A 27,327-nucleotide genomic window follows, 5' to 3' on the forward strand; every position below is an offset into this window, starting at 1 on the left:
CATCACCTCGTTACCCACTTCAACCGTCTTCCTCCACCACCACTTCCACCATCTTCGTTATTCTAGGTTTCTTCGTCGGCGTTTTCAGCGGCTTGGATTCACAGTGAGTCCGGTCTCACGCAAAACCTTCTCTTAATTAATAAGTTTTTTTGGATCTTTACTGAACCAAAAACAATATACTCCGATAGATCCGTATATATAGAAGATGGAGGGATAGTGAAGAGGGGCGACTTTTTTTCACAATCATCTGCTATAACTATGATCGAGAGTGAAGTTCCTTACATAATCAACAAAAATTAGCGAACATAAAGTTATGTATATGCCTAGTAACCTAGGTCAAGGTTCACCTAAGTGATTTCCAATTGAAACATAATCCTAAAATGATAAGAAAGCAGTTTAAAACTTCAAATTTTATTTAAATCTTCCCCCCATTTATAATTATTATTTTTTTTTTTTTTTAATATTTAGGTGTGTAAACACAACCACTTATATACCCTAGTAAACAACTTGAATTTTTCAGCCAATATTCTAGTAGACATGGTGGACAATTATTGCTAGTAAAAAGATAGAACAATGCATATTCATTTATTATGCAACAAATAAAATATTTCTAATCTTTTTTAAACTTTACTACATTTGCAAAAAGGTTACTTGTTTTTATTGGATAATGGAATTTCAACAAGGATTAGACGCACTAAAAATCCTTAATTAGTGGTACGTTTAATATTATTAAAATCAAGGGAGTGTGCCCTTCACACGACTACCACAAGATACCTCCATAAAATATTGTTGCACTATCTAACTTTGACGCAAGTTTATCTTTGAACTCTTAGCAAAATTGCAAATCAACTTTCCACCCAAGAAAAATTGCGCATTTTCTGAGAAGTCTTTAGTATTTACTTAAAGAGCTTATCTTTTCGTTTTTTGGCCGTTGCAACATAATGGAGTGCTCTATATGTGTCTAATTTTATCTGTACCCTTTTAAACAACAACAATGACAATGGACGATGACACCATTACCAATCCCATCATAAATGTAGAGACGGGTCTGAAAAATATAGATAAAATTAATTAATAGGAACTATCTTAAGTTTTGCGGTTCTTTTCATTTTAATTCCAATTACATTTTAACTCTAAATAATTTCAATTATGCGAGGACAGTTCTTAAAGTAGTCTTTTTTTTGTGTTAACTTGTTCTAAAAATTCTAAAAATTGAAAGTCATCTTGGATGTTTTGAGAAGGGTCCCCACATAGTTGAGATTAATCTAAGTTAAAATGTAGTTTTGATTAAAATAAAAAAGAATCTAACTAATTGATATTATTCTTGTTAATTTTTTCAAATATATATCTTTAATCAATATTAAAAATTCTTGTAAGATTTTTTTTAATAGGATCTAATTTTTGTAAGGAAAATACTCTGGCCTATCAATTAAGCGGGATCAAATAGCCCCAAAACTGCCAATTTGCCTGCGCCCTTTAGCTAATTTTTGAATCAGACATGCGTACTATATATAAAAGGTTGTTTGCAAAATTATTAGGTGTTGGGTTTGAGACTTTGAGTTACAAATCATTTATTATTAATTTTTTTTTTTGTCACATTAAATAGAATTTTTCCTCCTTAAGATTAGATATTAGAGCACATGTTCAGTTTGTTTTTTATTTTTAAATTTTATATTTGAATAATGAAAAAATTAAATAGAACGTTGCCTTAAGATTAGATATTAGAGCACATGCATGTTCATTTTGTTTTTTTGTTTTTTTTTATCTTTATTTTTATATTTGAATAATGAAAAATTCTGAATTTTTCTCATGCAATGATGGTTCCATTTGGATTAAAACACAATCTTAATTCTTATGGGGGCTATTATTGTATGTGAAATTTTTTGATGGCAAGTCAATGAAGTCATGTACATGTTTTACATGGTACCATATTGTTAGCCAAACAGTACACGTTTTTTATGTATATGTTTAGATAAACCAAATTTTCATTTTCACATCATATATATAAACTTCCTTTGTTTCTCAATATTTTCCATCGCATGTATATATTAAGAAACGGATGATATATATATTCAATCAAAAATTCTATAATAATCAAAGTCTTCCTAAAGTGGATGATCACCTCCACAATTTTTTCCCGTATCTCTTAAACGAAAACGAGGGTATCCATGCAGTTTATATGGAGTATTTATTTTATCCAAAATAGAATTCCACAAGTTATGTATGTTTCGGGGTTTTTATTTCTTTTTTCCTACCTCTTAGTTGGAAAGAAGGCAACGAATAGCATTATAAATGAAGAATGTGATGAAAAACACAACTCAAGTAGTTGCACATGAAACTAAAAGCACTTATTAATCAAAGTTAACAAAAATAAACTTTTTACTCATTTAATTTTCCACAAATACCCATTTATCAAGCTAAGCATTAATTAGGTGCTTACAAAGGTAAGTACAACACGTGATGAAGTAGCCTAATTTTAATTTGTTACAACACCACCTCCCCAAAAAAAACAAAAAAAAAAACAAAAAAAAAACAAAAACCTTAATTTTTATATAACATTATTATCAACTTAATTAGAGGCCATATGTCCCCATCCACCTTGTTAAACCAAAAGTAATAGCCATAGCAAGCCAACCGCCCAATAAAACCCTAATAGAAGCCCTTACAACCGGTGCTCCTCCTAGGAACGCCCCTAACCAGCCGAACACGGCCAATGCCATTGTCACTGCCGCCACCACCACACCAACCCTCACCTTATACTCTTGTATAAAGGAGGCCGACAAAAGCGGGACCATAGCCCCCACCGAGAATGCCAAGGCCGAGGCTAATGCCGCTTGTAGAGGGTTTGGCAACCCCTCCTCATCTCTTTCCTCCTTTTGATCATCTCTTATGTTATCTCTTTTTCTTTGAGCAACCTCGGTATCGAGTTGAGAGTACACGGACAAGAATTCACCTATGGCCATGCTACAAGCCCCGGCGACTAGGCCAGCAAAACCAATGAGAATCATGGTTTTGACATCTTGTTTCACCGCACCAACTCCCATCATGAGTGATGCGGTGGAAACAAGCCCGTCATTGGCTCCTAAAACCGCGGCTCTTAGCCATTGAGCCCGTGTCGTGTAGTCAAACAAGTCCTCTTCTTTCTCCACATCTTGTTGGTGTTGGCTCTCTTCATCACCCATGTGGTGGTTTCCTCGAATTGTTTCGAGCTTGATGGTGTTGGGGCGTACGGTTTGTTTGGATTCCATGTGGGAAAAAACTCGAAAAGGGTTGATTTTGGAAGGAAGTTTAAGAAAGTAGGAGAGAATTTTGGCTTAGAATGAAGGTGATAGCTCTAGTGTTGTGAAAACATACTCTTTGAACTAAGCTTTATATAGAAGGAGGTTGAGGTACTTTTGTATATTTGTCTTAGTGGTTATTTTCCACTAAGATAAAATTATGTAATATTGCACATAATTGGACATTTATGTAATAATTAATTTGGGGAAAATACTGTGTTTTGCGTGGATAATGATCAAATGGATTTACTTTTTCCTAGTGGAGTGTGGCGGACACAAGCTCTTAATTAAACAATTTTATTTTATTTTTAATTTTTTAGACAGGGCCTAGTTTGAGAATTTTACGTTAAAAGGTTGGTTTCCCACTAAAATTAATTAGTGCAAGTGGCCAAATTTCTCTTACAAATATATGTAAGCCGACATCAAAATGAATATAAACCAAACTGCTCAGGGAAAATTGGATTTAGAATACTACATAATGAAACAAATTGAAATTTAAAAATTGAATTCAATTTTGTAAAATACATGTTTCGTTGCAAATATATGTGATGTGTTTGTTATCTCTCCAATAACTTGATCCTTATTTATGAAACAAATTGAAATTTATAAATTGAATTCAATTTTGTAAAATACATGTTTTGTTGCAAATATATGTGATGTGTTTGTTATCTCTCCAATAACTTTATCCTTATTTATGTATATGTGCGTACATCTTGTTTCTTATTTGATGACATAAGTAAGGACTTTCTTAAGGGTTAAATATTTATGTTGCGTAATTAAGGACTCTAATATACATGTTGTAGATATGATCTTGCTTTGGAGTCTTATGTTATGAGGAAAATGAATTATTGGTGTAGATATGTTGACAATATGTATAAACCTAAAAATAGTGGCACAATTTAACCAGTTGGGCTAAGTGATCAAAATTGTCATATCCATGTTTGCTCCTGAAAATTTTTACCTACACCCCCCTCTAGGGAAAGTTCCCTACTCCCCCCTCCCAAACTACGTCGTTTCTTCCTGCATTTCCATTTTTTTTTCTTTTTTTGTTACTTCATTCCTTTCTTATTTTTCAATATATATATATATAGGGTTGAGATCCGGTGAGAAGTATCCTAAACGTGAAAAGCGCGAGAAAATCAAATACATTGGTAATACATTGCGGATACATTGATAAAACACTGTAGATACATTAAAAATATGTTGCGGATACATTAAAATCTAGTGACACAAAATTATGATGAGCATTGTTAAAATTAATACTTTGTCACACACACTATGTATTAAATTATATTATGCATAAAAAAAAGGTATTAAATTATAGTATACATTTAAATCTAGTGTAGGTAAAATGGGTGAGATAAATTATCATTAGTATTACTTAAGTTAATACTAAATCATGCACTCACACAAAGCCATCTAAACCATTAATACCCAAATCATAATTTTAGCAACCACCTAAGAAAATTTAGGTACATAAGATCGTATAATTTGAGCTATGTTCTATATTTTAAAAATTACAGGTGCTCTGTTTTCATAGTGCTTAAGTTGAGTGATTCTTGTCAAATAAAATTACAAGAAATTGTACTCAGAACTTTATCTTCACAATGGGATGACATAAAGTGAACAAATTTAGAGACAAGTCTTGAAAAGTCAATTTAAAGGTTACAATATTTCATTTAAAGGTTAAAACAGGGGTTAAGTTGCCGATTTATTAACAGCTCTAGATACATTGGAAGAACATAATACATACATTCAAAGTAGAATACAAGTACATTGAAATCACCTTATAGATACATCAATTTCATTTTCTATAAAAATGGACCTAGAAAAATCAATTGCGTTTTTTTCTCCCAAAAACAATTGAATGAATATGAATTATAAATTCTCCATGTTTATCCAACAACAATATAACTCAAATTTTATCCTTCGCAATGGTAAAAACATCATTCAAAATTTCCATTAGAACCCGGCCTCACGAAAACCAATTTGTCAGAATAAGAAGTAGTACGTTGTTGTGGAGGCCAAAGAGCGATCAAGTGAGGTGGCAAGGACTTTGTTTGTGAGATGGCAAGGACTTTGTTTTCCAGGTGGTCAGAGTAGAAAGGGTTGAAGTAGTACAGGGGCAATTTGATTGTCGTTGGTTATTAGTGGGATATTAAGAGCAGTTTTTATTTGTGCAATAAAAGTTGGTGAAAATTACCAATAATATCATTAATGATGTGGGTTGAATAACAGCCATTGGATTTTCTAGACCTAAGGGTTGTAATTGCTTCTCACACTTCTCACGTGATCCCAAATATATATATATATATATATATATATATATATATATATATATATATATATATATATATATATATATATATATATTCTCTGGTAAGAACTCATCTTTATATAAGAACTCTCTTGTATATAAGAACCAATCAAGGTCATTGATCAAATTTGATCTAAACGTCCTAAATGCAACCTTAGTAATGACGTTTTTGTAAATTTCATAGCTAACCTCTTTCTTCTCTAGCTTTCCCGTATCACTTTCTCTCTCCAAAATATCCTTAGTTCTTTGTCTTTCTCTCTCTTCTTAATCTAATACTAAGAGTCTCCACGCCTATTTTTGATCAAATCGGCAGAATTCTTCATCAAATTGTTGTAAGGTTTGCAATTTCATCATCAAAATCTATTTTGTTATTTGAATTTCTTCATTGCATATAGTATGTTGTACAATGTTCAATTTTTTTTTTTTTTTTTTTTTTTTGTTTTTCGGCTCAATTTTTTATTGCTTTGCTTTTTCTACTTTTGGTTATTTAATGTATAATGTTCTATTTATTAATTTTGTCATTTTTTCGGCTTTATTGTTCAATTTGTGTTCAATTGTTTTGGCTTAAATTATTCAATTTGTGTTTGCTTTTTCCGGCCTAATTTTTTCAATTGTGTTCGATATTTTCGGCTTAAGTTTATCTGTCTATGTTCGATCTGTTCGGCTTAATTTTATCAATTTGTGTTCAGTTTTTTCAATGTCGTTATCAAATTTTCTATATTTTGTGCTTGTGTTCGATTTATCTTGATGATATTTTGCTGATTTTGTTGCATTTTATTGAATTATTAAGTCTAATTTAGCTACATTTTATCGAATGATTGAGTCTAATTTTTTTGCATTTTATTGATTGTGTGTCTATATTTTGAATTTCAAGTTTATCACTTTTTATTTTGGATCCTAAAGTTTATCTAATGAAGCCATCTTCTTCATCAGGTCAGTTATTCAATCAGGTTAATTTCTTGTAATTAATGTCAATGGTTAAATGTTTGAGATTTCTTTTCATATTTTAGTGCACATGTTCTAAACTATAATTGATCATGTTCTAAATATTTGTGAACATGTTCTAAACTATTATGCAAATGTTCTAAAGACTATTCATGTTCTATTGTACTTGGTGTTGTGAATGATTTTCATCTAAACAATGGCGAGAAGTCTGACAAATATCAGGTTGAGGACATTGATGATTTTTAAAGTACTCTATATTATGATGTATTTTTCATGTGATTATGTGAAGTTTTGTCGGATTTTTCATGATTTTGTTTTGTTTGGTTTGATCAATTAGATGATATTGTGTAAACTTTGTACATTTTAGTTATCACTTTAGTTAGATACTTCTGAACTTTGATTGCTTATAATTTTTGTTCCCTTTGCTCTAGTATACATAGCTCAGTTGAATCACCATGAGAATCCAGAATTAGTGTTCTAATGATCTGATTTGTGTCATACAAATTTAGGACATAAGATGCAAATACATATACAATGATTTGTGTTATAGAAATATAGGACATAAGATACAGAGACACATTCAAGCATACAACTACTAGTAACGATATGATAGAGATTTGATTTCATAACATTAGCCTACTAGCTCAACATATAGAGCATTGTGCAAATGCACAAAAAATGTGAGTTCAAATCCCACGTAGTCTCATTTGTTTATTTTAGAGACGCGAGTTTGTATGAGAGTATATTGTAACAAGGTTTTCATAGTCATTAATCGTTTCAAACCAATTTTTTTCTCGTATAACTGAGTACCAATTTAATTCACTTTTATTTATTTATTATTATTTTTTATAATACAGGACAATTTGTACTACATAGGTAAAAAAAAAAAATTAGAACACAGGGGAAAAATAATTTAGAACAAAGGTAGAAAAATTTTTGGAACGTAAGAAAAAAAATCTAGAACATAGGAAAAAAATTAAGATTATAGATAGAAAAAATAGTACATAAGTAAATATATATATACTTCCTCCGTAAACGGTTATTTGCAACGATGGGACATTTTCCCTCTCTACTTTATGTCTCATCGTTGCAAATAACCGTTTACGGAGGAAGTATATATATATATATATATAATATGTAAAAATAAGTGTAAAGGTGAAAACTAAAAAAGTCTATTGAATTTTAATCAACGGATGAGATTACAATCCCTTTTCCTTTTTATCCTTTCGTACTTTAGTTCTTTCTCTCTGCAATTCTAAGACCACTCTCAATGGTGAGCAAAAAAAATGCTCACCCACTTTCTCTCTACCCACTTTCTCTCTCAACAAATCAATTTTGCTCATGGGCAAATTTTAACCACATTTTCTCTCCCAATGGTGAGCAAAAAAAATGTCCACCCACCACTCTCTCTCTCTTACTTTTTCAATACCCCACCATTACTTTCTCTCTCCTACACAACACTTCTTTATTTATTTATTTCATTTATATTTTAACAATGTTACTCCAAATAAATAAAAACTAGTTTAAATTTGTGTAACTTATTTTTTTTATTTTTGTCTTTATCGTTAAAATTTGTCGTAAAATTAAGTACGGTATATAAAAAAATTGTAAAAAAAAGCTCAAAATTTGTTAAATGTTTTTATTTATTTTAAAAGCGGTACAATACTAGAAACCAATTACATTTGCAACGTCATGCGTAATTAAACTTAGGAAATCAAATAAACACAACAACTAAAAAATAACTCGACTGCGTACGGAAAAGTAGCTATGCCATAGTACTTGGCTTTATTTAAGTCGTCTAATTTCTCCCTAATTACGTGGCCCGTATCGTTGCCAAATATGTTCGACTAAATCACGTTTCAGAGATAGATGAATTTCTCTGTCACGGAGGGAAGCTTTTCGCTGTAGAAATGCGTTGAAGTCAAAGTTGGTAGGTCGGCCTACGTTGAATTCAAACGGTGGCGTTGTAGATGTTGATGCTGGTGTTGATTCTTGTTGATCTTCTTCGTAGAAGGCTCTTAGAACTTCGGCTCGAGTGTAGTTGTGGCGCTCATCTTCAACAATCATGTTGTGCATAATGATACATGCTCTCATTATGTCTCGCAGTATGTCCTCATCGTACGCCAGTGACGGTTTTCGTATTATTGCAAATCGAGCTTGCAAAACACCGAATGCTCTTTCAACGTCCTTTCGAGCAGCAGCCTGGTGGTCAGCGAACAATTTATCTTTTTGAAGTTGAGGGGTTGTGATACCCTGAACAAAAGTTGCCCACTTCGGATAAATACCGTCGGCTAAGTAATATGCCATGTTGTATTCATGGCCGTTAATGGTAAAATTTACTGGAGGAGCTCGACCATGCAGAACCTCATCGAACACTGGGGAACGGTATAAGACATTAAGGTCATTACAAGATCTAGGAATCCCAAAGAAGGAATGCCATATCCATAAATCCTGATCTGCAACGGCTTCCAGTATTAGCGTTGCTTTCTTGTTCCTACCGGCGTACTGCGCTTTCCATGCCGTTGGACAGTTCTTCCATTCCCAATGCATGCAATCAATGCTGCCTATCATGCCTGGAAAACCACGCAGTTCATTTTGATGCAGTATTCTTGCCAATTCATCAGTTGTAGGGTTTCGCATGTACTCGGTTCCGAACTGATCAATGACCCCGGTACAAAAACATTGAAGGGCAACTCGAGCGGTTGACTCACTGATCCGAACGTATTCATCCACGGCGTCCGCAGCCATGCCGTAGCCTAACATTCTTATCGCCGCTGTACATTTTTGCAGAGGTGATAAACCTAACCTTCCAGCTGCATCCCTACGCTGCTGGAAGTAAACATCACCTTCAACGACCTTGTTCATTATACGTACAAACAAAGGTCGTTGCATACAAAATCTTCTTCTAAATTGGGTGGTGTTGTACACAGGATTATCGGAAAAGTAATCATTAAACAACCTGGCATGTCCAATTTCCCTATCTCTTCTTTTCGTACCCCCTCTAGGTTTTTTTGAAGTGTGTTGGGATTGTGTTTGGGGCATGAGGACAGATGAGGTTTGGTATGTGAAGAGTTCATCAAAAAGTTGATCATATTCTTCAGTATTTGAAGAAGATGAGCTTGAACTTGAGCTTGATGATGGTCTAGAATACATCTCGTATTAATATTGTTACTTGATGAATGGGTGTGGTTGTGGATATGTGTCATGCCTACTATATATAGCGAAAATATCAAATGAATATGTGGTTACAAATCTGAATGACCACACCAAGTAAAGGAATCAAATTTTCAACCACGGAATAGGTATACTATGCTAGGTGTCAGTGACAAGTCTTGAGTGCAATAATGTCGGTATCAATGGCACAAAGGTAAAACATTATGATAAAGTTAATATAGGAAAACGTGGCATTAACCACACCACTAATACAACTTAAAAATAAAAGACTAAATTGCGCTTGATAAATAACAGACTACAGCCAAACATGCTTAAAGGCCTTGTAATTTACCCAGTAAAAAATTCTTGTACGACTCTTCTTCAGGAGTGAGTGGCGTAGGCGAATTCTTCATAGCTTGCACCATATCAAACCAGGTTTTCATCTTAAGAATGTCAAGTTCCTCTCTTTTCCTCTGTTCCTTGTCTTTTTCAATTTTGATCCTCTCTTCCTTCAGAATGGCCTCCCTCTCGCGAATTGTAGCGAATTCCTTCATTCGTTCGCTAAGCTCAGACGAACCACTTTCTGTTGCTGCTGCTTTCCCTTTATGCTTCGCCTTTGCTTTCTTGACACCCTCGGGTCGTTGTAAACCGCCAGATGAAAAACCATCCGTAGGGGTTTCATCCTCTACATCATCTCTGGACCTCTTCCCACTTCCAGCACTACCTTCTTCCTCAGCATCACAAGCGGCTTTCCTTTCCTTCAATGACATTGACCATCTCAGCTTTGGTCTCCACTTTGGATCCTTGTTAAGCATTTCAATTGCGTGAGGAAAAGTGAAATTGCGACCTTAGGCGACATGAAAAAGCTTCGCCGCACTTTTCATACGATCAGCTTCATTGTAACCACTCCCTCCCTCCGGAAGTCTACCTGCTTCATCATAGCAAGATATCCATTGCAGTGTGTCCGCTGCCAACCTTCTCTAGTGCGACGTCAGACTCTTAATAGGCCTTGGCGGAATTATATGCGGCTTCTGCTTATGCAAAGTTTGATATGCTGCGTGTACATTGCGCCATAGGCTAGTTGCTTTTTGGCTTGTACTTTTAATAGCATCCTCGCTAATCTGCAAGTACAACCCAATCAGAGCTTCATCTTCCGCAACAGACCAAATACGGGTAGCTCGTGCAGGAACCTGGTTGGGTTCCAACAAGCGAACTGCTGGAGGAGGATACTGCGGCGTCTTTGGTACGCTTTCCTCTTCGCTCTCATCGAAGAGTGTGTTACTACCAAGATCAGTTTCAGGTGTACGATCTTCATTAGCAGGGTTTTGTAGGGGAATCTCAGTGGGTGTCTTATGCAAGAACAATTGAAACTCGGGATTAGTTAGGAAATCATCACTAAAACCCGAAAATTGTTGACGAAAATTTGGGTTGTTTGGATCCATTAAAAGATTCTGCATCAAAAAACAAAAGATAAATATCGTTACAAACACTTACTCAAAAAACTAATTAAAATGATAACAAATCCACAAAAATATCAACAACTTTCTTCAATTGCATAATGCAATTACATTAAAATAACATATATACTAATTTTAACACATAACTACATGTACATATTAAAAAAAAATTAATTAACCAATACTTGCAACACTTAAGAACTATGAATTTAGAAATGTATTGAGAAAATATACACAACTTTGTTTAACTACATAATGCAATATAATTTCGTGGCCTAAAAATCGCATATATACTAATTTTATTACGTAACTACATTTATATATAGCAAAAAAAATTAACCAATAATTGCAACACCTTAAAAACTACAAATTTAGTAATTTATGGAGAAATTATACACAACTTTGTTTAATTACATAATGCAATTTCATTTCGTGGCCTATAATTTTTTTTTTCCATAAAATCACATATATACTAATTTTATTACGTAACTACATTTATGTATAGCAAAAAAAATTAACCACTAATTGCAACACTTTAATAACTACAAATTTAGAAATTTATGGAGAAAATATACACAACTTTGTTTAATTACATATTGCAATATAATTACATGGCCTACAATTTTTATTTTTATTTTAAAATCACATATATACTAATTATATTAGAAAAAAAAATTTAAAAATAAAAAAAACTAATTGTTACCTCAATATGGGTGAATTGCAACAACAATATTTTTCTACAAATTTAAAATACTTTTAAGAAAATTAAAATGTGGAGGATTTAAAGTGTTTACGAAATTATATCAAAATATATCAAAATGCATGTCTATTTATAGAGAATTTAATTTTATGACCGTTGGTAATTTTTTTATTTTTTTGTACAAAATATATTTTTCAGAAAATCAATTACAAATATATAACCGTTGTAAACGGCTATAATTTTTTGATTGGCTAGAACCTGCGCAAGCCACGTGTCATCGCCCCATTCGCCAACCCATTGTCACGCGTCAGATTCTCTCTTTTTTTTTTTTAAATCTGCTTTGATGAACAGTAACCCAACTACAAATATACTTATTTTTTCCATTCTGTCTGACAAAACTACGGCCCACTTGAATTACTGTTCATCAATAAAAATGCTCATGTTTTGAGCTTTTTTGGTTTTATTTATGGGCTTTTTTTTTGGATTTTATCATTTTCTCACCATTGTGGTTGGTGATCAAATTTTTTTGCTCACAAAAAATGCTTATGAGCAAAAAAAAACACTTACCATTGCTAGTGCTCTAAGCTTCCACTCTCTCTCCTCAGCTCAATATTAGCAGAAACTTTCTTTCTCTCTCCTCTCATTTCCAGCTTCTGCTACTCGGGGATTTCTTCGTTCTCCAGGTAACGACCTTTTGCTGGATTTCTGAGCTTCATTTCTATGTCGTTATTCTGATGTTATGATCAATTTAGTTCGAATTTCAGTGCGATTTTGCGACTTTTGCTCATCAATTTTTTCGACTTTTTTTCATCAATTTTGTTCGATTTTGCGATTTTCTGTTAGATTTTGTTCAATTTAGTTCGATTTCCTGTTTTACTAATTGATTAACTTTAGTTTCTTCCTTAATTTCATTGATTTGTTCGGTTCAGTCGAGTTTTTCCACCATTGTTAACTAATTTGAAGTTCAACTTGTTGATTTGATTGATTTTTGTAGTGGTAGAAGAAGCGTATGAGGAGATTGAAGAGGAAGCGCCGAAAGATGAGACAGAGATCAAAGTAGAAGAAGATCTACAGCTTTCATGATTTTTTCAGTGTTGTTGCAGCTTTTTTCTGGCGCCCATGGCGAATCGACGGCGGCGCCACCACCACCTCTACCACAGCAACACCAGCATCAGCCGCCTTTCTCGCTGATTTCTTCCCGCTGTTACCTCCATCGTCGGCGTCTTCTTCCTCTGCTTCTTCGCTCTCTCGCTTCTCGCTCCTCGTCCTTCTCGCCTCCTTCACCATGGCCACTCTCGCAGCTCATCTTCCATCTCTTTGGTATTCTCTCTCTTTCGCTTTCTCTCTCCTCTGACACTGTAATTGCAACAATTTTTTTGATTAATTTGTGTTTTTTTCGCTTTGTTTAGGTTGACGATGCTTCCGTCGGAGTTTCGATCTCTTCCGTTCCGGTTAGGGCTTCCGAATATTATTTTTGGTTTATTTGAATTCAATTTTGTGATTTTTAAGTGTTGCTTGGATCTGATTTTTTGATTTTGTTGTTTTCTGAAATGTAGGATATTGGAGGAAAATCTAAACTTGATATTTGGAGGTCTATAGATTCTGAATTTTTCTACTGTTGTAGCAATGCAAGCAGTAAATTTATCAGTATGTGTTCTGTTTTTTAGCTTGTTATTCCGATTCTTTTATTTTCTGCTGATTAATTCGGTCTCTATTATTTGCAGTATGAAGTAGTTTTGTGTATTTGTATGTATGTCGCAATGTCTGTTAATTTTTCCTACTTTCGTTTATCAGCAATAAGTTGGTTGATGATATATCTTTGCTCACTAATTTGCTCGCCTTGTTTTCATGATATAAATGGTATATTTCGAATTGTGAACTGCTGAATTTTGTGTGATAGTTAATGTGTGACTATCTCCGGTAATATTATCTATAAAAGGATGTTTGAACATAGTAAAACCTTGATATACTTTTTTGTCATAGATGTGAGTACTTTGTGAGGTTAAAAGAGTAATTAGATACTTCTGTTGTTTGGATTCTGTAATTAATTTAGTGTTTTTAATATGGTACAAGTCTTGTTACTATTTGTGTATGGTTGTCTTAATGTATAATCTCAATCTCATAACATGTCAAAAGATCTTGGATTCATTTTCATTTGTTTGAACCTGTGATTTCATTCTCATTGATAATTGATTACTCACATTGATTGCTCTAGTTGTTAATTGATTTTTGGTAGTTCATAGTGTGATTTAGTCAAAATTAATAATAGCTAATTATTTTCTTAGTGTAAATTTTAATGAGCAGGAGAAAGCATCATATGTTAATGAGCGGCAGAAGTTATCTTATGATAAGGAGCAGCGGGAGAAGGATGAGTTATCTGTTACCTTATTTTTGTAAATAGTGACTTCAATGTGGTCAATGTTGTCAAAATTGATATAATTACCTTATTTTTATATATAGTGACCTTCGTTATTTTTATATATAGTGACCTCTATATAAATGTGGTCAAAATTAATGTAGTTACCTTATTTTTGTATATAGTAACCTTTATGTAAATGTGGTCAAAATTGATATAATTACCCTATTTTTTATATAGTGACCTCTAAGTAAATATTGTAAAAATTAATATAGTTATCTTATTTCTATATATAATGACCTCGGTGTAAATGTCATCAAAATTAATATAACTTGATATAATTACCTTATTTTTGTATATAGTGACCTCTGGGTTGTTTCACACTATCAGATTATCTAGTGAACATTTAATGATTAAGATTGCTTGTTTTTAGTTTTCACCATAAGCTCTGTTTTCAGCGGAACTTTCCCGTATATATATATATATATATATATATATATATATATATATATATATATATCATTTCTAAACCTTTATTTTCTCTCTCTTCTCAGTTGTTTGTGAGAATTTTCTCTCTCATCATAATTTTTTTTCGATCTAATTTCTTCGCTCAATTAAAAAACCTTATTCTTCGTTGTTTTCATGGAGTTTTCTTCGATCGGAGGTTTTAATACTAATTGTGCAGTATTCTTCGATTTCAGATTTTGATCGTAATCCTAAGATTGTTGTGTTTCCTTCTGGTGTTGGATTGCTTGATTCGTTTGTTGATCAATGTGAATTTTAATTCAATTTGTCATTAATTTCATTGTTATTGTTTATTTTTCCTGGTGTTTTAATTCAATTTGTAATATTCTATTTTTAATTAATATTGCTTTTGTTTATCAATGTAAGTATTAATTTGGCGATTTTCATTAATTTTGTTGGTGTTATATTTCTCGTTGTTTTACTTCAATTCGCAATACTCTGTTTTTGTTAGGAAAAATTCACTGGAATAATCCCACCTTTCGACCATTTTAAATTAATAATTCCACCTTTCGATTATTATTTAATAATTCGACCTTTGGACATGTCTTTTTGAACAGGTTCGACCACTTAATAAATAGGACCAATAAAAATTAAAGGCACCCTAAATCCTAAGGGTTATTTTTAGTACCTCCAACAACATCCAAGTCAAACTTAATTAGTTCTTTACCAATTAATCAAGAATTTAATTGCTTCTACTTCAATAAGTCGATACTCTTTACAACTTTAATTCACTTTTGCACTGTAAAAAAGGGGATTATATTGTTTGATATATTATGAAATTCAACCTATCTTTGTTTAGGGTGTAATCTGAGTATGTTGTCCACCCTAAATCATAATTGTGCTAGTTGTCTGGTAACAACTCTGGTTCATATTCTAGTATGGTTATAAATATTTCATCTAGTAATGACATTCTTATACGGAGTACTCGTTAGAATCAAAATGTTTTGTGAAGTTTGAACATGCATCATCCTTTTTTGGAGCATGAACGTCATTATCAATCACCATATTACCCTCAAGCTCTATAGTTTCTTGTTCAATTCGAATTCTCTTGTAACATCAAGAAGAATCACCACCAATATTGTCTTTGTACACGATAAACTTGTTAATCAATTACGTATAGGAATTTTAATATCCTAATTATAACTCCTAAATCAGTACAAATTGGTTAACTAGTCAAAAAATAGCCCCAGCAAATTATCTTTCAATTTATTGACATTTTTGTCTACCTTTTCACACTTCCATGATAAAACATAAGCTTCTATCAAATTCTAAGGTTTCTAATTGAAAGATATGTAATTCTTTAACCGCTACTCCTAACTCTTTAAGAATCTTAGCTTGAAATTGCACTGATAAAATCATCGTGTTTTCGAGAAAGGAATGACTTATGCAATCCTCCCACCACACAAAAAAAAAGAGAATTCATATACATCGACTCATCATCTAATTCTCCCTTATCACTCGCTCTTCACATCACTGATCAAACCGATCACAACCATTTCAATCAGCTGATCGTACTTAACTTTCGCTTTGCACCTTATCCTTAACTATACCTTTGTAACCAAGACAACACTTTCAACTATTCTCTTTTCTACCTTAACTTTCGACAACATTATTATATCCTTTTCACTTACTTTAAGTACATGTACAAAGACACTGTACTACACCTAATTTAGATGCTCCTCCTTAATCCTTCAAAACAAAGGTACATACCTAACTACCTATTACTCTACTAGACAATTACCAAACCATAACTTATATCATGAATCATTGACCTTAATATTCCTCAAAACCAAAAGTAACCTCATAAATTAAAACCAAAAACAAAAAAAAAGACATAATTAAACACTTCATCTAATTAAGTATCTAAATAATCCTTAATCCAATAATTACTCCCATTTCCATCACACTTGTACAACACACATTAGCTGTAGCATCTTCATATAAATTCTCCCTTCTTTCACTCCCTTCTTTCTTTCTCTCTCTAAAAGTCCAATCCCTTTCTTTCTCTCTCCTAAATTCTCTCTTCCTCCTCTTTTCACTAGCATAATCAATTTCATTTTTTGTTCTAACGCCGGCAAACAACAAAACGACGTCGTTGTTGTCGCCGCCGTAATGAACCCTCATAATTACTCGAACCTACCCAAAATCGAATCGGACACTACACAGCCGCAGCATCGAGGTGTTCCGTTTCACCGCCGGGCACTTTCCGACACCACTTTCCGATTTTCCGGCTATGAAGATGATGATTTTCTCTTCGACATTGAGAATTTCAACCTCTCTTCTCTAGACATCCCGCCTTCGCCTCAAGGCGGTGTTGCTGCTGGTGGTAGTGCTCTTCCGATGGCCGTTGATTCGTCGAAGTCTGACGAATCAAGCGGCGATAATCGGTCTTCTTCTACCTCTTCTAGGGCTGCTAACCAGCCCCCTGTAGCTCCGCACCTTCGGAGTTTGTCTGTTGATGCTGATTTCTTTGATGGGTTGTCGTTCGGTGGTGTTGGTGGTGGCGGCGGCGGTGGTGATAGGAGGTTTAGTAGTGAGGGTGGTGGGAATGGTGAGAGGAAAGTCGGGATGCATCGAAGAACGAGTTCGATGGATGGTGCTTCGAGTTCGATGATGTTTGAAGGTGAGTCTATGATGGTGGATGGAATCAAGAAGGCTATGCCTCCTGAGAGACTTGCTGAGCTTGCTCTGATTGACCCTAAGCGCGCTAAACGGTTTGATTCTATCCTCTTGTTTTGATTTCTGCATTTTTTTGGCTTCGATTTTTGTATTAGTTATGTGTTTTTGTTTGATTGTTGGGTCATTTTGTTGTATTATATAAATCCTAAGTTGAATTTGGGTTTAACCGTTTAATTGATTCTTGGTGGTTGAAATTCGAGTCTTAATTTCGTCGAAAAATTGTGTGGTTTAATTACCTTAATATTAGATGTCATAGTATTATTTGTGGTAGAATGTGGGTAAAGTTTACTGAAGCAGAAGAGTGATGCATTTAAGGGATAGGATGAAATGAGTTGGCAGTGAATGGGATAGAGTTTGGAGTTATGAAGTTCGAGCTCGAATGGTAAAAGAATCAAGAATGGATGTTGTTGGGGGAGCTAAATGAATTCTTTACCATATATGTTAAGGATGAGGGATTGGGTTCTTGATAAAGAAGCTTGTTTGATATTGAATGTTCTGATAATGAGTTTAATGTTCTGATATTGAGTTTAATGTGTATGATTTTCATTTTGATTATAGTTCTTTGCTGGATTTTGATTATTCGTACAGTTCAGTTGTTTGTGGTTAAACCACCATAAGGAAAAAAGATTTTTTTTTGTTTTGGAATGACATTGTTTTTCTGGTTTGGCTGGAGATAGATTTACCGTGTCAAATCGATTCTTACCTATAAAAAGTGGGGATTTAGTTGAATGAAGTTTATGCTTAGGATGCCACAGTCTTTATTGTTATGATGTGCAGTATTTTTGATAGTGTGGGTTAGGCTTTTATGGCTTTTTTAACGAAGAGATTACAGTGCACCACCAACTCTTTTAAGGACAAGCTACCAGACAAAAACTGAAGTAACACATAAGCTGTTTACCACATTTGTTAAGGAAAAATTATGGGGTTGTGGAGGAAGTTGACTTGCCCACAAGAGTGTTACACCATAGGAGGATAGTTTTCAACTTAGTGTCGAAGAAGCGTCTTTCAAAGGTTGTGTATCACATACATGTGAGACTGATAATGGGCTTATGACCTAGAAAAGGCCTTCTTGATTTTGGAATATAAAATTAAATCTTTTGACATCTGTCAAGTATTATTCTAAATCTAGATAATTTCCTTAAAAGTTCATCCAAAGGTCTTTAATCACATACAAATGTAATCGAACGGTGGAAAGCTTTGGAAGCTTAAGTTTCCTTGTGAAACTCTAATTACCAAAAACTGAATCTAACAAGTAGTGAGGAGTAAAACATTTATCTTTTTCCAATATTTGTATGTGGCCTAATCAACATTAAAGCCTTGTTTAGCAATCATAAGATCATATATAGTACTCCCTCTGTCCTTTTATTTTTCTCCATTTGACTTTTCACGGTTTCCGAGACACGTTTTAAATGTTTATACCTCCTATTTCATACGCGTAAAAATTATATAAACTTGATATTAATTTAATATAAAATGAGTCGAATCAAACAAGATTTGACATGGCTATATTATCTTCTGTAAAATAACGAAAATTTATAGTCAAAACTTTGGCAATGGGGGAAAAAAATAAGGATGGAGGGAGTATTAGCCATGTGTTGGGTAAAAGGACCAATAAAGGCGTTTTACACAATAATTGTTAGGTGTTAATTTTTTTAATTTATGGTGAGTTTAATATATATTGTACTAATATAGAATAATTGAAACAATTTTCCTCCAAACATTAAATGACCACTAGAAATATTAATAAAATATTAAGATACTTAAAGTTTATTTAAATTAATGTTTAGTTGTTTACTATCAAATTGATATTTATTTTGTTTTCAATATTTTTTATAGTTAATTTTTTTTAAAAAATTAATTACTTAAAAAAGGGAAGTAATGGGGCTTTCTAATAAATTAAAACCATTTAATAATGTAGTAAAATTTATTTCACCAAATTTTCCAAAAAAGGGAAAAGGTAAGTGAAATAATGGTGAGAAGTAGGCAATAAGAAAAGCATCTCAAATTTCATCAATATTGTAAAGCCTATGTGACCTATCCTCCTTTTGCTCCTCCATCTCCTCTTCTTTGTTCCTTCACTTCAAGTCAATCAAAAGACTTCAACTACGCCTTCCGTTTCGTAATAATTGCAATACTTTGACTTATTCATATATAGTTACTTTCACTCTACTTTTTATCAATATATAAAAAATATATACTGCCATGTAAAAGTTTTGGATTAGTCTTTATGTATATTTTCATTAGATGAGGCTTTTATACTTTTTGATGTTATACTCGCTACGTTTTCTTTTCACTTCCTTATCATGGGTGTTTTTTTTACATGCATCACTTATATATTTGGTAACTTTACATATTTTATCATTTCTCTCTCTTACTCTAGACCCCATTCGAATTATTTTTTCATTTCTATCTCTTATGGTCCCCTCTTAAATAATAAAAAAAATCTACTCTTTCTCACATATTCTCTTTCATAATCCCCATTTTACTTTTACTATAATTTATTATTCATCCACTCACAATATTATGTTATACAATTTACTCCTAAAACTTCCTGTAATCCCAAGTGATGCATTTATAAAAGAGAGAGTAATTACAAATATTAATGGTCAAAATTGTGCATTGGCACGTGTGTCGGTCAAAAGTGTTACGATTATTGTGAAATTTAGAGAGTACTATAATGACTATTGCTTACCCCATAAGCTCACAGTTAGACAAATTTACTTATTTTGCCAATATTGGTCATCTTACGCAATTAAATAATTCCCGATAATTAAATATATATGCTCCCTCCATCACAAAAAACCACATTTAATTTTTCACGGTCTAAAAAAAACACCTTTGGTTGCGAATATCTTAAACTACTTGTCAGTATAATTTTAAAAATATTACATATTATAAAACTACATGCTACATATCCATCGAAATAATATCTTTCTATGCAAATCCGGTTAGTGGTTTTCAAAGAAATTGGTAAGCATCCTATGGGAGTGCTTAAAGTAGAGTAGCTAAAGCAGGCCAGCATTCTTTTAACCTTGATTAATTACCAAATCTTGTTTGAGGGTGTGAGATGAAGGGGACTTTTTCCCTGAATAAAATTCTACAGTATATTTATCCTTTAAGGTCCTTCTGTGTCAGCTAAGTGGCAACCAGAAACTCTAACCCCCTATCTGTTCTCTAATGGCTGTTCCACTTCCATTTTTTTGGCTGTTTTGAAATAGTTGTTTCACTTCCCTTATTGCTAAAACCCTAAGAAATGACATCCTTACCCTTATTTTATAACTGAACCTCCCTAATGACCTTATTTAACCCCACCTACCCTCACTCATAACTCCCTTCTTTGATATTACCATCCCCTAATAAACCTTCTTTCTCTCTCTTCCTTTTCACTCATCTCCTTACCAACCACCAGCCCCCTTCCTGTCTTTTCTCCAACGTGACAGCTAATCTGGAGGCAAACACCCTTTCTCTCTCTTCTCACTCGTGAGTGTTGTTATCTGGCGAAATGTGGTAATTTTTAGTTTATTTGTCTGCTGATTTGAAACTCTTATAGGTCTGACAATCCATAGATCTGTATTTTAATCTGTGTTATTCTTTTGTTTCATTCAGTTGTCCAATACTAACTTTATTTCTTATAATTGTGATGATTTTCATATTTTGGTGGAATACGGGTGAGGCTGGTGGTAGTAAGGGAAGGTGTGGTGGGATAGTTGTGGTGTACAGATGATGGTGACAATGGTGGTAGTGGGTGGATATAGCTCACAGCGATATGTGATGAACAGTGGTGAATATAGCTGCCCTACATACCTATGTTTTGCTTAGGGGTGAAAATTATTAGGATTTAATCTAAAGTCAAATCCAATCCAACCTGAATCTTGCTTATTCGGATTGGATTATTTTTTAAAATGGATTGGAATGGATTGGATTGAATTTTTGGATTAGATCGGATTGAGGGTGTTTGGAAATTGGAATCTTGGATCCAAAATAGCCTAACTACCCGTTATTGATTGGATAACTAGTCCACTTTAAAAGTTAAAAAAATGTTGATACTATGTTTTTTAAAGACAGTGTTATGCTAAGAAAGATGTGTTTAAGGCTTATGGGTCAATGTTTGGGCTTGTTAGGGTCAATGTGTATATACATTGTAAGTCTCTTATAGTAGAATATAAGGTTTAGAGGCCATTGCTCAACATAATAATAAAATAAAATAAAATAAAAAGAGAGTGAAGTGATAATATAAATTTGGATTTTTGGATTGGAACCAAATTACCTAATTCTAAGTCAGATTGGATTAGAGTTGGTGGAAATTCATTTGGATTTTTGGATTGGAACCAAATTACCTAATTTTAATTCTTATTGTTCTAGAGTTGGTGGAAATTCAGATTGGATTGAATTTGAGCCAAATCCAAATCGAAAACCAAAATTTTCACCCCTACTTTGCTTACAGGGGCTAATCTGATGCATTTTAACTGTATTTGAACTCCTGTAGAAGATGGTGGTGATAGTATATATTTGTGGTGATCGGAAAGCTGTAGTGCTGGATCGAATGCTTTGATGTGGAATAGTTGTTTAATATGAAAAAAAAGGATACCTTATAATATTAGAAAAAGAATGACTATAGTTTCAGATTGTAACTATTATTTTTACTTCGTACTCTTGCTTAGGTTTCTGCTAATTAATGTCCCTACTTTTTGGCATAAGTTCTCTTTTTTCTTTATAATCAAATTGTTTTCTAACTGATTTCCCTGTGGCCTAATTAATATAGAATCATTTTTGAACACATTCAACAATTATTGCTATGTAATTTTGTGTAAAATTGTCTTTTTGGTCAATCAGACCCCTTGCCTGATCCTTCTCATTATTTTTTACAGGATTCTTGCAAACAGACAATCTGCAGCAAGATCGAAGGAAAGAAAAATAAGATACACTGGTGAGTTGGAGAGGAGGGTACAAACGCTGCAGACAGAAGCAACTACCCTCTCTGCACAAGTTACATTGATGCAGGTAAGTACAACAAATCACTATGAACCTCTGTTTGGTTTTCTTCATGATTCAATCCCTTTTGACGGTGCATCATCTTGTTCTCTTTTTCTTTGATCCCACTCCCTGTTTAGCATTCATGTGTTGTTCTCTTTCGTTGGTGTAAATCCTCTCTGTTTGACATGTTATCCCTCCCATGCATGTCACCACGAAATTCATTTCCGTGGCGTCAATAGAGTTGCTGTTTGATCATTTCAATGGCATTTAATATGTGGGTTAACATTTTGATCAAGTTGATATGCTAATTTGAATTTTAAATGAATAAATCAATTTGTGACCTCCATTTGCTTGTATCAGAAATGCTTTTCGATAAATTAACTTTTATTTATTAGCATACTACTTTGTAGCTGTACAAAAACCTATGCAAATTAAATTACTAATTTATCAAACACCTTTAATGTTTGGAAATCTTGTCATCCTATCTACCAATGGCTTATCACTGTTGCTATTTACTGGCATGCAGACAGTGCATGATACTATATATAATTTGGTATATTTTACCAAGCTGAAATGATTTGTTGATAAAACTTATTTTTACTGACTTTTTTTTTCTTTTTTTCTTGGGTGCTATTTATGTTAGATTTTACTGATTAAAACTGTTTTTTTTTCTTCTTCCTATTCTCTACTTCTAAAGTGCTTATCACTTGTGGAGTTGTCCAGTGATTAAAACCAATTCGTATTGAGTAAAATTATTTTGACCTATTAAAATTATTAAAATGATTTCTCTGATTGGCTGTTACTGAATATTATGATTGTATCCAGGAGAGCAGGGCCTTTGTAGTTTCATTTACAGTATGGTTGCTAGTCAAAAGGATTAAACATTTTTCATTAATAGAAGTTGTCTAGATGCTTGTGTCAGATTTATTGGAAACATTAATTGGACCTACACTAGTATTTACAAAGTATTTTGTAATGATTTTAGAAATATATTACATGGTAACTATGAACTTTGTTTTCCTAAGATAACCCTAATGTTTTAAGAAATCCCATAGTATTCATAAAGTTTCAAAATATCTTTCAAAGTAGTCTTATATGTAACAGAATAGTTTTGGTCTTTATGGTAGCTCTGGTCACTTACCTATTGCTAGTCTATGAGTTTTGGCCTCTAAGTCAGGATTTTTTTTTTAATTTTTGATTTTATTTTGTTAGGTTTTAGCGTTTTACTCCACTTCTGTTCGGGTTATGTTGGAGCTAGAAAGATTATATTGTATTTATCTGCCCTGTAAACAACTAAGGATATATGTAAATTTGAAGTGATTATCACCTCAGCAACCTGCTGAATGGATTGAAGAAAATGCTTTATGCTGGGGATATTATAATTTGATTTGTTTCTTAGTCAATCCTCAACCTAATCAGATCATAGTCCAATATTATTGGGCTGTGATGTATCTCTTATGTTAGTTCATGTTCCAGTCTTGAGTCTTCACTCTCCTCCGAATGTAGTTTTTGACACCACTATTATATTTTTACTTTTAAGAATTTTTTGAGCCAAAAATAATCTTTTATCATGAAAAAGTAATACAGTGAAAAAAACTGAAAAAGGCAAAACCTTTTGAATCATTGCGCGACACTGAACTCAAAATTTCTTGTAATTGTTGAACATTACCCAAGCTGGAATTTAATTTTGTAATAAAATAACAGCTACAGATGCTTGGAGTATATTAGTTTAGGGTTTCAATGTGGTGTCTTTCAGTCCAATGTAACTAAAAAGATTGGGGTGTGCCTGCTGAAGTGATGCTAATGTGTACTTGCTTGAGAGTTCCAAAATATAGATATCTGTATGGCATATCTCTGTTTTTGTCATCACTCTTTTCTTTTTCTAGTCAGAAAGCAAAAGGCTATTGTGGGTTGGGGGGTGTCCGGGTGATAGAGAGGGAAAGGTGAAGAAGTGAACAGTCGAATCTTTGATAGCTTTGTTTGGCTCATAGAAATTGTCATAAATGATCTTTGACAACTCAGGGCAAAGCCACTTCTTTTCTTGACCAGCAATGATTTTCCCCCTCACAATTTTCTAGGTTTCAGTATGATTGTTTCTTTCTATTAAGTATCAATCTTTAATAATTCTAAGTCAACTAACTCATATACCTTTGTTATATAATTAATTTTTTTTTTTGAAAAGACCTTTGTTATATAATTTACGAATGATAGATTAAAGATTTAAGGTTTCTTGGAAAAAATAGCAGTTCATTATTCCAGTTTTTATTCTCATGTTTATTGATTTTTTTTCCTAACTGTGTTTCACTTGCTCCTGTCTCTGTGTTCCTGTTTCCTGTAATAAAGTTTAACCCTGGGTGTGTTTGGTTGATGTAAAGTGTTTCATGGAAAATCATTTTCCCATTTTCCCTCATTCTCCTTTGTTTGGTTTATAAAGGGTGAAATACAATTTTCCAAATGGTGGAAAATTACACCCTAAATGGTGGAAAACATTTTCCTTTACAAAAGAAAGGAAGCCACATTTTCCTACCTCCTTTTTACTTCCCTCTCATCCATCCATACCATTCCGCTCCTATTTCAATTTTTATTTTTATATAACTTTTCTTGTAAGGAAACAAACAAAGGAATACTAAATTGCAATTGGAATTTTCTTTGAAAATATGTTCTCTATTGTTTCATTGAAAATGTTTTTCGTCAAACCAAACAGAGCCTCCATGGGCCAAAATTATTTGTGATGTGGGATTGAGGCCCTAGATCTAATGGACATTACATGCAGGCTTCGTATATTTTGACGGAAAACCTTTTCTAGCTTCAGTTGTTTGGTTTGTAAGGGTGAATAATGATTGTCCAAAGGTGGAGTGGAAAACCTTTTCCTGTTGAAAGGACAAAATGCTACAATTCCCTCCCTACTCCTGAGTCCTGACATCCCTTTCTTATCCTCCCATCTATTTCTTCCCATACACTCGCATTGTCCTTTTCCTCTCCTCCCATCTATTTCCTCTGTAGAATTTCTGAAGGACATAAACAAAGGAATACTATTTTAATAATTATGATTTTCCTTGTAAATTAATTCCCATGGAAAATTCTTTTCCTGGAAAATGTTTTCCAATCAAAAAATGAAGCCGTAGTTGGCATAAAGGCCTGATGGCCTTTTTATAATCTTGAAAAGGAACTCAAAATTTTCTTACCTTTGAGTAAGCTTGGGCTCTTTGGAAGAACCATTTGGCACTCTAGCTTTAAAACTAGGTTTTAAATTTTATGAAACATGCAGCAAAATCTAGATGGCATGTAATCAATACTTAGTTAACTACGGAGTACTAAGAAACATGCATTTAGATTTATGAAGAAGTCTTAAATCCTTTGGAAGATTTGTTAGTATTTATTCTGCGCTTTTTTTTTATTGTAATAATCCACCTAGGCTAATTATATGTCTTTTTTATGCAGAGAGATACTTCAGGATTGAATGTCGAGAACAAGGAACTAAAATTGCGTCTGCAGGCTTTGGAGCAACAGGCGCAACTGAGAGATGGTAATATCTGTTTCCATAAAAACAAAATTGTATTTGCATATGCACTTTGGTATTAAATGTAACCTAGTAATTTGTGACCATTTATTAAAACAAGTTTTATGAGTTTTATTGATCATCCCTTACCCCTGCTTTGTCTTTGTTGGCTGCAGCTCTAAATGAAGCATTGAGGGCAGAAGTTCAGAGACTGAGGATAGCAACTGGGCAAAATCTATCAGGCATCAACCTTTCTGCTGGCAGGGGGCGGTATGCTCAATTCCCGACACATTTGCAGAATGCACCATCCTTTGGTGGCCAGCAGAACCAGCAGCAGCAAGCTCAGATACTCCAGCAGCAAGCCCAGATACTCCAGCAGCAGCAACAACAGCAGCAGCAGCAGCAGCAGCAGCAGTTCCAAATGCCTGATCAGGCAGCTGGCAACAACCTGAGTGCTCATAAGGATCTGAAGCCGAACTTCATGGAATTCAATCACAAGGGTTAAGGTGATTCATGAAGCTTTGACTTTCTTCTAGAAAGTTGATCTTGCTGTAAATATAATTGTTGTTGACCAACATTTTCTGTACTTGTAGTTTGTCATAGACCCACAGTTTCAATACTCGTAGAGTCGTAGTCTGTTGTAGACCCACATTTCGTTGTTGTAAAATTGCTTAAAAATTTATTTTAGATGAACCACAGTTAGAAATTTTTTCTCCAACATCCCCCTTCCCCTAATCCCCTCCCATTTGTGCAGCTTTATACTGTGGTTCTTTACTGCCAACTATTGATTCATGGTTTTATTTAACATAAGAATTTTAAACTTTGATTAAAGATGAGTTTGAAATGATTTCCAAAAGCTTTAGGGAATGAAATTGAAATATTTGTGTTTGAACCTTTTTTTTTTTTTTGTTATGCTTCCTCCAAAAGAAAATTGTTCAACGGTTTGCTCATCGTTTAAGGTAGATAAACTCATTGGGTAGATGTAGCATGTATCAATCTTCTTACTCTAAGAGATCTATCAAATAAGGCAACGAACATATAAGAAACATGTTTCAAAACTCCGTACTATATATTTGTTACCACCCTTTTCTTGAAGATATTATCATTTTTTGTTCGAAAATTTTCACGGTTTTAAAGAGGAAGAATAGTAATGATGTTTTAATTTATTTGTTATTGATGACTTTGAATGCAATTATGGAGACATGTGCTTAAACTTGTCAATTTCTTATGTTATACATATCTTGTATAATGTCAAGAACCCACGTTAAAAATGTTTGACAAAATAAATGTTTTGCTTGACTTGATGCTTTGCCGTATTCCTAACACAAGTGATATCCCATAATGGAGACGTGGACCAATAGTAATGAATTTAAAATAAAAATAATTAAGACGTGTATGTGTTTGGAGAAATTTAAGTATCAAGAAGCAATATCATAAATATTTG

The 27,327-nt window shown here is 33.2% G+C and overlaps 3 protein-coding genes and 1 long non-coding RNA gene across 4 annotated transcripts; 2 read left to right on the top strand and 2 right to left on the bottom strand.

Annotated features, from left to right (window-relative positions):
* Positions 1-2,361: 2,361 nt before the first annotated feature.
* On the bottom strand, positions 2,362-3,821 carry LOC110735734 (vacuolar iron transporter homolog 2-like). The gene has a single exon (XM_021915915.1). The coding sequence runs from the start codon at positions 3,246-3,248 to the stop codon at positions 2,574-2,576; it is 675 nt and encodes a 224-aa protein (XP_021771607.1). The 5' UTR covers positions 3,249-3,821; the 3' UTR covers positions 2,362-2,573.
* A 4,528-nt stretch (positions 3,822-8,349) lies between these two features.
* LOC110735813 lies at positions 8,350-9,693 on the bottom strand. Its single transcript, XM_021915999.1, has one exon. It carries the CDS (start codon positions 9,691-9,693, stop codon positions 8,350-8,352), a length of 1,344 nt encoding a protein of 447 aa, XP_021771691.1.
* A 2,136-nt stretch (positions 9,694-11,829) lies between these two features.
* Positions 11,830-14,360, top strand: LOC110735735. Its single transcript, XR_002514170.1, has 5 exons — positions 11,830-12,533; positions 12,845-13,170; positions 13,260-13,301; positions 13,407-13,497; positions 14,155-14,360. It is a non-coding gene; the product is annotated as an uncharacterized LOC110735735 (long non-coding RNA).
* Positions 14,361-16,581: 2,221 nt separating this feature from the next.
* LOC110735736 (transcription factor VIP1-like) lies at positions 16,582-26,591 on the top strand. Its single transcript, XM_021915916.1, has 4 exons — positions 16,582-17,445; positions 22,279-22,411; positions 25,826-25,910; positions 26,060-26,591. The coding sequence occupies exons 1-4, from the start codon at positions 16,844-16,846 to the stop codon at positions 26,386-26,388; spliced, it is 1,149 nt and encodes a 382-aa protein (XP_021771608.1). The 5' UTR covers positions 16,582-16,843; the 3' UTR covers positions 26,389-26,591.
* The last annotated feature ends 736 nt before the right edge of the window (positions 26,592-27,327 follow it).

Source organism: Chenopodium quinoa, unplaced genomic scaffold (genome assembly GCF_001683475.1).
Source record: "Chenopodium quinoa cultivar QQ74 unplaced genomic scaffold, ASM168347v1, whole genome shotgun sequence".
Classification (NCBI taxonomy): Eukaryota; Viridiplantae; Streptophyta; class Magnoliopsida; order Caryophyllales; family Amaranthaceae; genus Chenopodium; species Chenopodium quinoa.

Excerpts from the sequence above, each read along its gene's own strand:
- LOC110735734 (XM_021915915.1), bottom strand. The coding sequence starts at position 3,248 with ATGGAATCCAAACAAACCGTACGCCCCAACACCATCAAGCTCGAAACA.
- LOC110735813 (XM_021915999.1), bottom strand. The coding sequence starts at position 9,693 with ATGTATTCTAGACCATCATCAAGCTCAAGTTCAAGCTCATCTTCTTCA.
- LOC110735736 (XM_021915916.1), top strand. The coding sequence starts at position 16,844 with ATGAACCCTCATAATTACTCGAACCTACCCAAAATCGAATCGGACACT. Across the intron at positions 17,446-22,278 it reads GACCCTAAGCGCGCTAAACG|GATTCTTGCAAACAGACAAT; the intron begins GTTTGATTCTAT and ends TATTTTTTACAG. Across the intron at positions 22,412-25,825 it reads CACAAGTTACATTGATGCAG|AGAGATACTTCAGGATTGAA; the intron begins GTAAGTACAACA and ends TTTTTTATGCAG.